This window comes from Phoca vitulina, unplaced genomic scaffold (assembly GCF_004348235.1).
Source record: "Phoca vitulina isolate PV1807 unplaced genomic scaffold, GSC_HSeal_1.0 scaffold3, whole genome shotgun sequence".
NCBI lineage: Eukaryota > Metazoa > Chordata > Mammalia > Carnivora > Phocidae > Phoca > Phoca vitulina.
In genome coordinates this window covers 27,813,074-27,830,347 of record NW_022589706.1, presented here as the reverse complement: position 1 = coordinate 27,830,347, position 17,274 = coordinate 27,813,074, and the positions used below count along the sequence as shown (strand labels likewise).

General features: G+C 37.8%; 1 protein-coding gene across 1 annotated transcript in view; it reads left to right on the top strand.

Annotated features, from left to right (window-relative positions):
* The window catches only part of SMIM14 (small integral membrane protein 14), an 81,592-nt gene that overhangs the window by 27,512 nt on the left and 36,806 nt on the right, over window positions 1–17,274 (top strand). The window contains exon 2 of the mRNA XM_032400220.1: window positions 6,997–7,106. Coding sequence (XP_032256111.1) covers window positions 7,032–7,106 — 75 coding nt within the window. The 5' untranslated portion in view covers window positions 6,997–7,031. The remainder of the gene's footprint in view (window positions 1–6,996; window positions 7,107–17,274) is intronic.

Below are 17,274 nucleotides of genomic sequence, written 5' to 3'. Positions count from 1 at the left end.
TTTAGGTTAATGTCTGTCTTGACCATTAGAATGTGAACACTGTTGGGGAAGGACTGTATCAGTTTTTGCTCATTTTTATATTTCTAATGCCTAATACAGGTGCTAATTTTTGAATGAATGAAGTTCCTTTAAGTTAATATATGAATTGTTTCATTGATCTGTCTCTTCCATCTTAAATATCAGTTGTAGTCCATCTTGGTGTCTCACTTGTTACTCTTACTTTTCAAAATCTTCCCAGTTATTTCCTGGCTACTATTAAGTTACTTAATGTGCCCCTGCCCCACTCAACATTGGTATCATTTTAGATAACTTTTTTTCTTTCAGAGGGCCTTCTTATAAAGGCTGCAAAGTTCTCTTCATTAGTTTGGGCTGATACAACCAAATACCAGAGACTGGGTGGCTTAGACAGCAAACATTGATTTGTCATAGTTCTGGAGTCTGGTAGGTCCATGATCAAGGTGCTGGCAGATTCAGTGTCTGGTGAGAGCCCTCTTCCTGGTTTGTAGATGGATGTCTTCTTGCTGTATCTTCACATGGTACAGAGAGAGATCATCTCTCTCATGTCTCTTTAAGGACATTAATTCCATTCATAAGGGATCCACTCTCATGACCTAATTACTTCTCAAAGGCCCTACCTCCAAATACCATCATTTTGGGGATTAAGGCTTCTGCCTTTGGCTCAGGTCCCAGTGTCTGTCCATTTTTTGTTTGGGGTATTCACAGGTTGTGACATTTTTTTCTTTTTTGCTTACTCTGTGATAGGCCACAATTTGAAGTTCACAATTTTTTTTTTAAGATTTTATTTTTGGGGCACCTGGGTGGCTTAGTCAGGTAAGTGTCTGCCTTGGGCTCAGGTCATGATCCTGTGGTTCTCAGGTCAAGCCTCGAGTTGGGCTTCCCTGCTCAGCGGGAAGTCGGCTTCTCCCTCTGCCTTTGCCCCTCCCTCTGCTTGTACTTTCTCTCTTTTTCTCTCCCATAAATAAATACAATCTTAAAAAAAGATTTTATTTTCATGTAATCTCCACACCAAATGTGGAGCTTGAACTCACAACCCCAAGATCAAGAGTCACATGCCCTACCAACTTAGCCAGCCAGGCACCCCTCTTTGTTCCTTTTCTGATGTTCCCATCTTAGGGAGATCATTTGCATGGTGGTCAGCAGCTAGGAACATGCATGTCAGCTTTTGAGAATACAATGTGCCAGGGAGATTGTTATGATTATTATTCAGGATGATTTCCCAATGTTTGGAATGCACTTCAGAGCTATGGTTCCCAAGACCAAAACCAATCAAAATCAAGTAAGTCAAAGTAAAACCCTGCTGAAAGAGGTCAGAGGTCATTTTTTTTAAGCCACGTGGCTTGCTCAGTGATCTTATGTAACTGAGTTTCAATTTTCCCAGAAATGTTAATCCAGGTGCAGCAGGTAGTGGGGGTCACAGCACAGATAGCTCCTTGCTCAGTTAAAAGATAAATAAGGGCTATCCTATTATGAAGAAAAACTGAAATAAACAAACAAACAAAAAACCACAAAAAACAAAAATAACAGCTGTGGCCAGATAGTGTAAGGATTTTTGTTAGACAGCTATTGTGGATTTTGTAATACTTTTAAGAGTTAAGGAGAGGTTTCTAATTGGAGCCTCATTTAGATTTACTTCTAACTGGAAGTAGGGCCCTGCCAGAGAAAGTGAATCTTGAGGGGCGCCTGGGTAGCTCAGATGGTTAAGCATCTGCCTTCAGCTCAGGTCATGATCTCCAGGTCCTGGGATCGAGCCCCATGTTGGGCTCCCAACTCAATGGGGAGTCTGCTTCTCCCTCTCCCTCTGCCTTTCCCCCTGCTTGTGCTCTCTCTGTCTCTCAAATGAATAAATAAAATCTTAAAAAAAAAAAAGAAAGTGAATCTTGGATCATGAAAGCCTTGGTAGGTCTTTTCTAACTTGGCAGTGTAAATTCAGGGGAGTTGACCAATGAGGTGTAATGGGCACACTTTGATAACCAGAGAGGCATTGCCAGCTGTCTAGGCATTTATCGAATGATAACCACCATAAACAAAGACAAACCCTGTCTGGGCACAAACCATTCCCGTTAAGGTAGTACTGTTAATAGATTAATTCACAGGAATTACTGTGTTTGCTCGTTCAAGCCACAGGTCAGTTAGGTTTTCTCTTTCACTTAAAAAATTGTTCTAAATTCCATTGGGTTCCCCCCCGCCGCCAAGCAGTGGCCTGGGAGATATGGATGGTAACGTCATCTTTCCAGGCCAGTATCACAGTAAAGAAAAGAAAGGGAAGATGAAAGGGTTTCATGTTTAGTTAAAATATGAAGTCTTGATCCAGTGTCTTGGGAGGAAGCACCTCGATGTCAGCTAATCTTCCTAGTCAGTTTGATTTGGAGGTCTCTGGTGTTTGTATAGGACCAGTTGTCAGGTGTAGTTTTTGTCAGCTGTGGGATGTGTATCCAGGGTTGAGTCCCTATCATCTGGGTAGTGAGGAAGACCTGGTATAATCCCTTCCAAGGAGATTCCAGGGCAGTCTTTGTTCTTAGTGATTCCAAATCAGAAGAGTGGGAGAAAACTGGGAACAGTAGCATGGCGTGTCTTAGCCATACTTGAGGATCCAGTCCCAATTTACATGCCTTCTTTACCAAAAACACATCCTACTTTCCTTGCATAGGGAGATGTTTCCCTTATTATATAACATATATTAAAGTTTTTAACCTTTAGAAACCTTAGTTTCTGTTTCTTTTTCTTTTTTTTAGATTTTATTTATTTGACAGAGAGAGACAGAGAGGGAACACAAGCAGGAGGAGTAGGAAAGGGAGAAGCAGGCTTTCTGTTGAGCAGGGAGCCCGACGTGGGGACATGGGGCTCGAGGCTTGATCCCAGAACCCTAGGATCATGACCCGAACTGAAAGCAGACACTTAATGACTAAGCCACCCAGGTGCCCCGAAACCTTAGTTTCTAATGAAAGTGAAGAAGTAAAAAATTGTGAGCTGTCATTGCATTAGCATCCTGTGGCTTGGCAGACTATTTACTTTCTATAACTTCTAGAAACATGCTTTCCCCAAATATCTTTAGTTCCCCTGTAAAAGAAGTAAAAAATCGATAAACATGTGTTTAGTAATTAGTGTTTCAATATTTTATCTTATTTGGAAATGATATGGATATTTAATGAATTTAACAAATCACTGTCTAAATTAACAGAACTTAAAGGTTTCAGGTTATCAGAAAGATTTGGAGGAAACTAAAGTTTAATTAAAAACTTTTTACTTAGTCTTTTTAATTGTTTTTAACAATTATGTTTAGATTACACACAAAAGCCATTAGACATTAGACAGAACCAGCCATTGCCCCAAGCTGTTTTTTTGACTGACAGATTTTGTGAGGGATAAAATGAACTTATTTGACTGGTATATAAAAGTTTTATATTTAATCTGATAACCCGAAAGACATGTCTATTTTAGTTAAACCAACATACTTAAACTAGCTTTTATACTGAAAATTATCCTAGATCATGTGAATTTGAAAAACATTTGGGTTCATTTCTACTATATTTCTGAGATTTATAAATACTTCATAAGCACTTCTTTTTAAGCCAATTAAACCAAGTTCTTTTTTAAAGTAGGCTCTATGCCCAACATGGGGTTTGAACTCACGACTGGAGATCAAGAGTTGCATGTACTACCAGCTGAGCCACCCAGGTGCCCCATGGAGAAGACTTTTAAGATTTGTATTTGTTGGGGCACCTGACTGGCTCAGTAGGAAGAGCATACGACTCTTGATCCTTAAGGTCATGAGCTCCAACCCCACATTGGGTGTAGAGATTACTAAAGAAAAAAAAAGGATTTGTATTTGTAGAGAAAAGAAATCTTAAGGAGGCACTGGCCTAGAGTTTGGACAAGAGAGCCTTATTTGCAATTTGAATTTTAAAAAGCCCCCCCAACCCCTTTTATTTTCAGTCTTAGGAATTGGGATGGTCTAGAGTTAATATTTTACATCTCCAAGGCACTGGGGAAGAGTACAAGTTCCTCCGAGGACTTTGGTTTCTTTGGTTCCTTAAGGTCAGTAAGCCTTTTGAGATAAATAGGTTTTGGAATTGGTAATAAAAGGAATAGGTGAACTTTGAATTACCTCTAGAGTTGCATTTCTAATTTTGCCAAGATTTGTAAAATGTAGACAATTGCTCTCAATTCCTCAAAGAATTGGGTTGCAATTTCAATGATATCATAGGTTGATCCACCCATCTAATTACTTTTTTTTTTTTTTTTCCTGTTAGTAAATACTTTTACAGAGGTTTCAGAAGATTTTTTTCTTTCCTTCTGGGTACTTAGTTTCATTTTAGCTTATGGGAGGAGGCCTAAAAAATATTACCAGGCTCTGTATATCAGCTTTCAGTCTGGCCAATCGCCAGTCACAGAGCTACTTAAAAATTCTTTTAGGTATCTTGTCCGTTTTCACCTGGGACAAACACCAAACATTTCTGGCCATATCGAATTACCTGCCCCCCCCATGAATGTAAGAGGGATCCCCAAGGAGAGTGCCAAAGATAACTTCTTTCCCTTTCTTTACCGGGTCCTACAGACTTCCGGGAGAGCTGACTCTGGTAAGAATTTTCATCCTTAGCCAGCTTCTGCCAGTTTTTCTGGGATCCCATCTGTAACTCTGTTTTTAACCAGAATTTGGCAAGATTTTTAATGTTACTTTTTCCTTGGCTATTTAAGAGAATAATGTAGCAGTTTACCAGAAAATCTCCCATTTGGGAGGAGCCCTCCTTTGAGGTCAGGTATGGGGGAGGGGTGTCTGTAAGGTCATTAACTTGGTGGACTTTTGTTTGCAGTCCATAAAGGCAGCTCAGATAGAGGAGTACTAGGATGAGTTCTCAAATAAAGGAAGATAGAGGGAAGCGGTAAGAATTAAAGCTTTTTGCTTTTAGGTACCTTTTACATCTTTAGTTTTTCACTAGCCTTTTACAACAAATCTTTCAATGAAGCTATTTTGGAATTTTGAAGCCTTTTTGAGTCTCTTGCATACCAATTAAAACAGGCATCCCATTCTGTTTGATTTGGAAGCCTCGCTTTTAAGTGCACTTCTTTAATGATCTTATCTATTTGGAACATTTCTTGTAACGGCCATTGTAATTCTAGGTTGTAATTCCTCTGAGGACAGTTTGGTAGGACCCTAGCCACAATTAGAGTTTAACCCACCTTTTCTGTGCAGCTGTATCTAGCGGTAAAAGGGGTGTAATCCACATTTCTGTCTGGCCACATTTTGGGGCTGCCAATCTGATGGTTACCAAGCCAGGTTGTCAGGACACAAATAAGCTTAGTAAGATTTTGCCACTTTTGTCAATATATCTTTTGGACCGTAGTTCTTAGGCATAAAATAAGCAGGGGTGCCAGAAGGAAGCATGCTTGCCTCTCTAGTTTAAGGATCCCATTAGCCAACTTTGGGTTTCTTGGAGCTGAGCTAGTACCTCAAAGGGATGTGCCTCTGGGTTGAGAATTGTACAGTGTTACAGTGTAACTCCTTGTACAGGAATTTTCTTGAGGTTGGCAGGTGACCTAGTGTCAACCTAACCTGTTCAATGACCCACTTAATGCAGGAGTTTTTGAGTTGGGTGATGGGTACTCTAATAGTAAGTGTTCTGTCAGTGCCCACCAATTTTTGTGGCTTTTTTTTTTTTTTTAACTTCTGAGATTCTGTTAGCTGTAACCCTTTATCTACACAAAATAAGACAAACAAACATGTGCACCCTAACATACCAGCAGCAACCAAAAGGTGTTACCGTGTGGACTGGCCAAGAGAAGGCCTGCATACCATCACCATTCTCAGCATGCATTAAACCAGCAGACTCCAGTAAGTGGGGACTGGTTGGAACTGAGGAAAGGACTAAACCACCAAATCCCAGTAAGTGGGTACTGTGACTGGAACTGAGGCAGGGTATTTCAGACAACTGGGGAATTGTGGACTGAACCAAGGGGTAGGGACTCAGGTTCCAGATGGAACTGTGTGTCAGCTCAAGCTGACCCACTAAGCCGTGGACTGCAAAGCTGGTTAGTTTAGAAGTTCAACACAAAGAGCAGAGCTCAGAACTGACAGGAACTTCCCAATTCCCAATGGCCCCCAGAAATGGCTAGGAAAAAAAGAGAACTTGGAACAGTTCATGGGATACCACACCTGTGTTTCTTCTTGTCCCCAAAGCTATCAGAAGGCTCGTTTATCCTGCCGCTTTCACCAAATTTGTTAAATAACAAAAACTAAATAGTAAATTTAAAGATCAAATTAGCTTTATTCAACAATTCATGAGTTGGGCAGCATCCCATCTAGTAAATAGAAAGGAGCTCCACCGAGCTGTAGAAAAGGAAAGGTTTTTAAAGGCAGAAAGGGGGTGGAAAAAGGAAATTATTAGCAAAGAATATATTGTTTTAGGCAAGGTCACCTTCCTAAGGGGAATGGAAGGGGTCTATGAATGTATTATCTCACTAGTGCTGACTGGGTAATTCCATGTTGACTGGCTAAAGGTTACAGTTCTTAAAGTTGAAACTGCAATTAGATTGGGTATTAGGTCTTGGTTTGCTGACATGGGCTTTAGCATGAGTGACTCCCATTTTGGGGCCTGCTGTCTCCTTTTTAACAATATGAATTTTGTGGGGGACACAAGCATTCAGTCTATAGCAGTACTATGACTAACAAAGTTAAAGAATTAATTAAGCACAGTAGGACTCTAGCATCAACTGCTTCACAGGGAGGCAGGATAGAGCATCTGAAGACATTCACATTTGTAGGAAATTAGTCTGATGGTAGAAGGGGTAGGTAATCATTTCTATAGATTCATAATTTATATGATTAGTAATTCATAAATATAGGTCATTAACCAATATGAGCTATCCTTAGTTTAAGAGAATTATTATGAGTCTGTACAATAATATGAATTTTTCATAGCTCAACAGAAAGAGTACTACGCTCAGTAGTTGTCTAATATTTTTTTTTCTTGCTCCTAGATTTAAACAGTCGAGTTAAATCAAGCTGGGCAGTCATGGCAGAAGGTGGATTCGATCCCTGTGAATGTGTTTGCTCTCATGAACATGCAATGAGAAGGCTGATCAATCTGGTGAGATGAATGGGACAGTCCTATTTGGAATTGAACTGTACCCCTTCTGTCCTATATTTGTGGGAATGGGTTATTTTCATCTGATGGTCACTAAAATTATTTCATAATTGAAATTCTACAGTGATTTAAGTCATAATGGTCAAAGTACTTGCCAGCAATTCTTTTATTAGAGATAAAAACAGATTGTCATCTATGGTAGATTTATGTTGGTGATATCACCATCATAGGTAAGTAATGTGGGTATAGCCTTTTCTGTTCTGTATTAAGGAATATAGTCTTTAGCCATATGGAGCTTGTTTACCTGATAAATTGCTGTGAAGTCACAGTTCCTGTTGTGACATGGTTCAGATCCTACTCTAACAAATGACGTGACAATAAAAATCTCAATAAAGCATTTCCAAATCCAAATCAATTATTCTACAGAGGCAGGTTTCTGAACAACAGGCTTTAGATAGTCTCATTGAATTGATTGTTAATGAGATTTGAATTTGTAAGGTTTTTAAGACTTTCCCAAGTGTCTAGAATCTTAAATACAGGACTTTTTATGTATTATGCTTTATACTTTTTATATGCAAAAGAAAAAATTTAACTCTTATTAACAATAAGATATATTATTATTATGTTAGACAACATTTCATTGTTCTAGAATACTCTTGTACAGAGATATATTATCATAGACCAGTTAATAAAGCCAGGAATAAACATTTGCTCAAATATTTGAATTTTTAGTGGTTAATAAGCAGGTTTTCTGCTGACTCAGTGTCTATGTATAGTGACCAGAAGTATGTTTCTTGTGAATGATATTCCTCTTTGAGTCAGCATATGCTAGGACTTACGATCCTAAAGAATGTCTTAGAGGGAAATCAATAAAATAAGAACTTATAAATTAGACTTGTGGCTATAGAGATAAAATGGCAATTTCATATCTCTGATAACTTGATGTAAAAATAGATGAGTCTGAGGAGAGAATATTTAAAATATTTTCTCCTATTTATGACATTAAATGGCTGATAGTTTTTATGTCTAAATTTAAACATAAGGCAATTTTTTTTTCAAATTACTGTGATACTAGGAATAAAAAAATAGACTTGAATTTAACTGGTAAATTTTCCCAGGAGATCAGTTTTTTAATATGAATTACTACCTCTTTTTTTCTTAGTATAGTATTTTTATTTTTAACATAGTATCATGCTTTTTTCTCTTAGCTCTGCTGCCTTTTTTTTTTAGAGATGGCTAAAACTAAGCCCTACTTTTTATGATTTCCTGTACATTTCTGTCCTCTTTAGTAGACTGTCAGGAAAACCATATTTAGCTTTTGTTTTGTTTTGTCTTTAATGCATACATTCATGCCCGATGGAACATTGTTTATAGCAGTTCTAGTGGAAAGTACTTTATGTGAATATAGATTTTAGATTTTACAAACCTTTAAAAGTCTACAGTTTTTAGTCTGTGCTGGATATTTTCACACGCTATAAATCACTGATGGGTGATCCTGTATGGGTGATCTACTGGTGTACAACAGGGACAGATAGCAGATATTGAAGATATCTTCTGATAGCAGAATTGAAGATGCCAGAAGGGAGGAGAAACTCATTTGATTCAGTAAGGAAACTTGCTGATTAGGTTTGATAGACATTTGTTTGATTTGAATTGTGCTTTATAATTTTTATTTCTTCTTTTATTTAAACTGCAAATCAAGCAGCATTTTGGGGCCATATCTGCCTTGTAGCTTTTAAGTGCTTTCTCAAAACGTTTTTTTTTTTTTTTTTTCTGAAAGAGTATCTTTTGAAATAACATCTCTAATTTCAGGGGCACCTGGGTGCCTTAGTCATTAAGCGTCTGCCTTCGGCTCAGGTCATGATCCCAGGGTCCTGGGATCGAGCTCTGCATCGGGCTCCCTGCTCCGCGGGAAGCCTGCTTCTCCCTCTCCCACTCCCCCTGCTTGCGTTCCCTCTCTCTCTGTGTCTCTCTCTGTCAAATAAATAAAACCCTTAAAAAAAAAAAAAGATCTCTGATTTCAGAAATTCAGAAGTAAGGTCTAATTTCTCTAAATTCAGTAATGTGTAATATTCTTTATTGTAGTAGTATTTCTAGTAGTGAATAGTTATAAACAAACTTAATTGCCTACCAGTAGGGCAGTGGTTATATCATGGTATGTTCATATGATGGAATTTTATACAGATGTTTAAAATAATTACGTCTTTAAAGCATATATAATAGGGCGCCTGGGTGGCTCTGTCATTAAGTGTCTGCCTTCAGCTCAGGTCATGATCCCAGAGTCCTGGGATCGAGCCCCGCATTGGGCTCCCTGTTCGGTGGGAAGCCTGATCCTCCCTCTCCCTCTCCCCCTGCTTGTGTTCCCTCTCTCGCTGTCTCTCTCTCTGTCAAATAAATAAATAAAAATTTTAAAAAAAGAATATATAATAAGGGAAATTCATATATGAAATGAATAAAAAGCAAGATATAGAAATCGCATTTAGTACGGTCTTGCTTTTCGGTACCCACACATACCATATATATGTGCACACAGGAAAAAAAAGACTTGAAGAAAATACGTGAAAATGTTAACTGTTTATCTCTGGATTGTAGAATACAAGGGGAGACTTTTTTTATAGTTTTCTGTATTTTCTGTGATAATATATCTTATAATCAGAAAAAGATTTTAAACTATCTTTTTTTCATTTAAATATTGTCAGCTTATAATATGTTAGGCTTTTCTACCTCTCATTCATTATCTTCTGCTCTTATACTTTTTAGTACCTTTATCTTACTACTCTTTGAAAGTCTAACTCCCCAGCCTATATTTTAAAAACAGTTTATCTGAGGGTATAATTTTTGTGTATTAGTTATAGCCACCAGAATTTAGATGTCTGCATGTTCAGGACACTCATGGATACAGTAATGTATTACAGTATGATGATGGAGCAGAAATTTATTCCCATCTTTCTAAAAATGGACATTTAATTCATCCTTGCAATAGAGTAGCATCTCATTAATTTTAGGTACTAATTTGGAATTTTTGTTATTTTTTACCTCATATAATCAAATAGGATTTTCTTGTAGGTTAGAGTATTATCAATTCCTGAGGATTTAAAGTGCTAATAGCAAGTAAAAACCTGGGGAAACTTGAGGATTTTAATGATTATTTATGGTTTGCTCATTAGTTGTATGCTGCGGTGCAGATTCGTTTTGCCTATTCTGTGGAAATAGATGGGCTTTGCCAAAGGATATATTCAGCTTAGGAGCAGTTAAGATTTCACCATTATTTCCTTTCTGTTTTAATAAAGTCCTATTCATTCACAATTTAAAATTAACTTTTTCCCCCTAATTTAGTAATAATATCAGTTAAAGTTCTTTATTATAGGTTATAGAAGTTCTGACTGAGTTATGTAGAAAAAGACATATTAAAAGGATATTACGTGGCTCACACGAGAGAACCTGGCACAGAAAATGGATAGGATCAAAGGAAGGGTAAGTGCCAAAACAAGAAAGAGCCAAAGTCATGCCGTAGAACAAGAGCAGCCAAGATGCTGCTTGCTTCCGAATTCCAGAATTTTATATGTCCAGGTGTTGATGCAACATCTCTATCTAGATAAATCGTAGGCATCTTACATTTAATGTGTGCATTACCAAACTTTTTTTCTTGCCGTCAAGCTTAAACTTCCTTGTCTTCTCTATTCACTCTATTATTCTGGTTACTTAGGCAATACCTTTTGTGTCAGTTTTTACTCTTTCAACCTCATAGCTAATGCAGAAACAAATCCTTTTGGCTCAACCTTGAAAATATATCCAGAATCCAAACATTTCTTACAATTCCAGTGTAACATCCTGGTCTAGTCTACCATCAGCTCTTGCATGGATTATTGAAATTAGCCTCCGTATGAGTCTCCTTGCTTCTACCCTCCTGTCATGCCCCACTTTCTTCAAGTTTAGTTCTCACTACAGCAGCTGAAGTGATCTATTTTCAATATATCAGATAATGTTCTCCTCAAAATCCTACAGTAGCTCTGCACAACACTTAGAGTGAAAAAAAAAAAAACAAACACAATTTACATAGCCCTACATGATCTGTCCCCCCTCTAGCCCACTCTTTCCCTTTGCTCACTTTGTTCTAACAATTCTGGCCGTCTTGCTGTTCTTGGAAAATACAGGTCACGTATAAAGGATCAAGAGTATAAAGACTTTAGACTTTTCAGCAGCAGATTGGCACAAAGATGTTAAGTTCTGAAGGGAAATTATTACAACTCCAGCATTCTGTATTCAACCAAAGTATTGGTCAAATCGGAGGGAGTCTTCAAAAATGCCACCTCGTGTACCATTTCTTAGATAGTTACTAGAGGATGAACTATTTTTCACCAAAAAGAAGGCATAAACCCAGGAAGAAGAATAAGACTTGAGTATAGAAAGCAGGAGATCCGGCACATGCAAGAAGCAAAAGTAACTTCAGGATAATGGTGAACAGAGATCCCAAGGTGATAGCTGCGCACCAGGACCACAAGACGGCTGGTTTCATTGAGAGGGTGTCACAAGGCTCTAGCAGAGATTTTTTTCAGAAAGATGAATTGATAGAATACCTGGTAAGTCTAGGCATCTTGTGATCTAGAAAAATGAAAACAAGTTGTCAAAAGTCATAGGAAACCAAGTAAGTGGGGAAAAAAAAGAATAAGGAAGTACAGAAAATAGTACAGAAAAGAAAAATAAGTAGAGTTTACTATATGATTCAACTGTGAAGATCATTTGCATAGTCATAATGTTAAAACTGACTATTGAGCTAAACAAATTTATGATATAACTATTAGGAGATGGCAAGAGTGCACATGTGTGGTTTGTGCAGAAAAGAGAACTAGGTCTTCATATTTTATACTGGTGAATCAGTGGATATTGCTTAAAACTGAAAAATCAAGAAGTAGCAATGATGCATATTTATATATAAAGACATGGAGGTAAATACTAAAATACTCATCTAAAATTTAAAAATGGTTGCCTCTGTGGGAGGGGAAATGGGTAGGAAGGGATAGGAACTGCTTTTTTTGGGAGAGAGCACACAAACTATATAAAGAAGAAACATATTTTAGAAGTATCTGAGAAATGATAGTGAAAGCCATAGAAATGCCTTTGCAGGTTGGAGTATGAGAGTGTGTGTGGGAGGTATGTGTGTAGGTCAGTATAATATGTTTGTAAATACATAGAAATGGTTTCCAAGGGATCTACCTCAGGCTCATAATAATGGTTACATTGAGGAGAATTTGAAGCTAGTCTAGGTACTAGTTTAAGCCCATAGAAAGTCTCTGATGTAAATTTTCCTTTTACAAATGAGGAAACTGAGGCACAGAGAGGTTAAGTCACTTTTCCCAGGTGTCAGAGCTGACCAGAGAGTGGCAGAGGCATATTCAACCCTGGCAGCTTAGCTCTAGGCACTGGGTTGTTTCTTTAGTGCCATGCTCAGTTCTACTGCCTGTTGGTCTCCTTCAAGCACCTTTAAACATATTTGTGATCAAGGGGACCTTAGGGGGGTAGGAGAAAGGAGTAAGGGAGATTCTTCATTGTATTTTCACATTTTAAAACTATGTGAATGCATTACCTAGTCAAATAATTAACCTTAAAAATAAATTTTTTTTTTAAAGATTTATTTATTTGAGAGAGAGAGCTGCCGCTGTGGGAGGGGCAGAGGGTGAGGGAGAGAGAGAGTCTTTAGCAGACTCCCTGCTGAGCTCGGAGCCTGATGTGGGGCTTGAGCCCATGACACTGAGATCATGACTTGAGCCAGAATCAAGAGTCAGTGGCTTAACTGACTGAGCCACCTGGGCGCCCCTAAAAACAAAACTTTGTAAGCTACTTCAAAGACATTATAAGCAGTAAAATAATACACAATAATTAGGACAGACTTTTTTTTCACTGAGGAATAAAACTTTTGAATGCGCTGTTGTTACATGATCTGAAAAGAAAATATATTCTATGATGTTTAGCTTTCCAATAATTCTAACAAGACTTTTTTTCTGTTCTTACATTCTTTGATTTCTAAATTGGTAGAATTTTTTCTCATCAGCATTTAAAAAATATATATTAAAATAGAAAAAGCTAGCAGCGACCAGGTGGCTCAGTCAGTTAAACATCTGACTTCCACTCAGGTCATGATCTCCAGGTCCTGGGATTGAGCCCTGCACTGGGCTCCCTGCTCAGCGGGGAGTCTGCTTGTCCCTCTTCCTCTGCCCCCCCCCAACTGCTCTCTTTCTCTCTCAAATAAATAAATAAGACCTCTTAAAAAAAATAGAAAAAACTTGTATGTCTCCTAAGGCAAAATGGACACAAGCAGCAATTCAAATTCTTTACTATTGCCTCATCAGTGCTTATGTAAGTTTTGATTCTTTAACTGCTAAGCTCTACTAGTACAAGGAATATAAATCTGATTTTCATTCATTTTATTGTCTGTCTACACTATTGACTTTAAAGCAAATGACTGTATTTCTGATTGCATTATAGGAGTGTTTTAGATGATACATTATAAACAGAATTTAAGTGTAAGGTTGATAAGACTGCAGTACAAAGAATGCCCATTTTGGGGTGCTCATGACAAAGCTTTGCTTACTCATTTGGCATGTCTCCTTCCAATGATTTAATTACATCATAGAGTTACACACATGTTCATAACACAGTTGTATTTTGCTAGGTGCGTGTATGTTTCTATTTGTCTCAGGAATGTTCAGAAAAACATTAATAAATAGAGGCATTATCTGACACTATAGTCTATTTCTATCCTATTCTAATTAGTGCTTTACTCATTAAATACTGGCTGATAAGACCCAAAGAAGTGGATAAGAATATACAGTGAGTTCCTTTCAATTAAAATCAGATATCTTTATCAAGTTATTCTATGTTTCATTACTTGATTTAATACGGGAATATGCCCGGGGATAAATACGGATTTTTCTTGACATAGTAGTAGAATACTACTACATGTGTAGAAAGATGCCAACACAAAATTGTAATCTAATTATAAATCATTTTTTAAAAAGATTCTATTGATTGATTGATTTGAGAGAGACAGAAAAAGCAGGAGTAGGAGGAGGACCAGAGGGAGAGGGACAAGCATACTCTGTGCTGAGCACAGAGCCCAGTGCGGGGCTCGATCTTATGATTCTGAGATGATGATCTGAGCCAGAATCAAGAGTCGGATGCTTAACCAGCTCAGCCACTCAGGTATCCTATAAATCATTTTTTTAAGTTGTTTGGTATTTTGTGTGTGTGTCCCTTGTGAGGTTAGTATTTAAAAAAAAAAAAACCACTTCCTTATAACTACTGTATTTAGTTGTTTTTGGGTTTAGTTTTTTTTTGTTTTTTTTTTAGTGACTAATATTTCCTTTAAACAATAAAAATGGCCTGCAGAGGGACTTTTTCCATTCCCATTGAAGCCATTTGCAGAATTATTCTGGCTTCACTCTCTTTTGCTCTCTTGCCACCTCCTTCTTCTGTTCTCCTTGACTGGCTGTCTCTTGGCATAAAGTTTCTTTTATTAATGATAGGAGTTCCAGAAAGAACGAACGGATAGATTTAGTAATGTGAACTTGGATTATGCTCTGTGTTTTTCCTGTTCTCTGTTGTAACCTAAGATTTGGAATGCAGATAACCCCCCCCCTTTTTTTTTTGGTTTGTTGAGCTCTGTATTTCAGCTCTAAACAGTGAACTGAAACTTCTACATTTTTAATTTACTTAAATTATTTTCATATTAAAGTACTGTAAGCATGTGATCTGGGAGATCCTTGGTCAGATTCCTCTTTATAGGCCCAAAGGCCCTATAAATTGTGGCTAATGTTCACTGTACTTAAATAAGTCACATTAAGATTGGCCTTTTTCCCGGAAGAAAAATATGTGTGCCTGAAAAATTTCTTGAGAAACGTCTCCACCTAGCAAATATAGCTACTGCTATTATCTTTTCTTATTTATTTTAATTGTAAAATTAAATTGTAAAATATTTAGTTATTGAAATACATGAATATGTTCTTTCAAAAAAAAAATCAGTACATTAAAAGTAAGACTAAACTCTCGTCACTCACTTCCCTGTATCTGGCTTATTCTGTACTTCCCTAAATGAATTTGGTATGCATCTTCCCAGATCTTTCTAACAAATACGTATTTAGATACTGTGGTGTGTGTGTATTTTTATATATATATTTCCCCAATGTAATAATAATATTTAGCATTTTACATGTGGCTACAAAGCCTTTTTAATCATCTGATTAACTTTTGGGTTTTATTTTAGTCAGTAAAGGACATTTTTGTCAACTTTTTTTCTTTCAAATCTTATAATACTTTTTATCAGTATCATCCAGGCACTGGAAGACTAGTTAGTCCTTCTGTGATTAGAGGTATAATTCACTTTACCAATTAGGAAGTGAGGTTATGCTTTATTTAAAAGATAAAATGGTAATTGCATGTCAGTATATTTAATTCAATAATTCAAGCAGTATACTAAGTGTCAAAAGAGAAAGTAAAAATCTCCCTATATTCTCCAACCCCTCATTGCTTCTTTACTGAATATGAACTATTAACTGTTTCTTTTATATTATTCCAGCTGTATATCAGCGTAGCAAATTAGTCCAGAACTTGGTGGCATAAAACCACCTTTTATTAAGCTGACAAACTGTGTGTCTGAAGTTTATACAGGGCATCGTGGAGATGGCTTGTGTGCTGCTTCATGTCTGGGTTCTTAGCTGTAAGACTCAGAGGCTGGGAGCAGGAAGCATCTGGAGGCTCACTTCCTCACTGTCTGGCAGTTGATACTGGTAGATGACGGAAACCCTACCTCGTGCTGTCAGTCAGAACACCTACATATGGCTTTTTCATGTGGCTGCTTGGCTTCCTCACAGCATGGTGGCTTGGTTCCAAGGTCGAGTATCCATCCCAAGGGAGGAGGATGGGGGAGGGAGAGAACCAGGCAACAGGTGGATACTTTTTTTTTTTTTTTTAATTTCCTTAAGTAATCCCTACACCCAACATGGGGCTTGAATTCACAACCCTAGGATCAAGAGTTGCACGCTCTACTGCCTGAGCCAGCCAGGCGCCCCAGCTGGATGCTTCTTTTTTTTTTTTTTTTTTTAAAGATTTTATTTATTTATTTGAGAGAGAGAGAGAGAGAGAGCACATGAGAGGGGGGAGGGTCAGAGGGAGAAGCAGACCCCTGCTGAGCAGGGAGCCCGATGCGGGACTCTATCCTGGGACTCCAGGATCATGACCTGAGCCGAAGGCAGTCGCTTAACCAACTGAGCCACCCAGGCACCCTGGATGCTTCTTAAGACCTGGCCTAAAAAGTTGCATACAGCACTTCTGTTATTCTTTTTGGTTTTTAATTTTTTTTTAAAGATTTTGTTTATTTATTTGACAGCACAAGCAGGTGCAGCAGCAGGCAGAGGGAGAGGGAGAAGACACCTAACCAACTGAGCCACCCAGGCGCCCCTTCTTAAAATTTTTATTTTAAGTAGGCTCCATGCCCAGTGTGGGGCTCGAATTCACCACCCTGAGATTAAGAGTCACATGCTCTACTGACTGAGCCAGGCAGATGCCCTCTTTATTAATTTTTGTTGATATACTTTTTTTTTTAAGAACTTATTTATTTGAGAGAGATAGAGCATGAGTGGGGGGAGGGGCAGAGGGAGAGGGACAAGAAGACTCCCTGCTGAGTAGTGGGCCCTTAGTAGGGCTCAATCCCAGGACCCTGAGATCATGACCTGAGTGGAAGTCAGATGCTTAACCAACTGAGCCACCAGGTGCCCCTATCTTTTTTTTAAGATTTATTTATTTATTTGAGAGAGAGAGCGCATGCACGTGTGAGTGCAGCCGGGAAGGGCAGAGAGAGAGAGAGTGAGAGAGAATCTCAAGCAGACTTGCAAATTTAAAAAAATTAAAAAATTAAAAAAAAAAAACGGCATCTGTCCTATTCATAAGGGCTCTATCCTTATGGCCTAATCACCTCTGAAAGTCCCCACCTCCGAATACTAGCACATTAGGGATTAAGATTTCAGCATTTTTAACAGTGTAATGGTATTGGAATTTTCTCTTTTAGAAACACGAGTAAGATGTAAATATTTAAATTGTGAACACTTGAAATAATGTAGAAAAATAGAGCAAAAAGTCAAAGTCTTTTGACTTTGGCAACTTCCTGTGGCCTACCCCT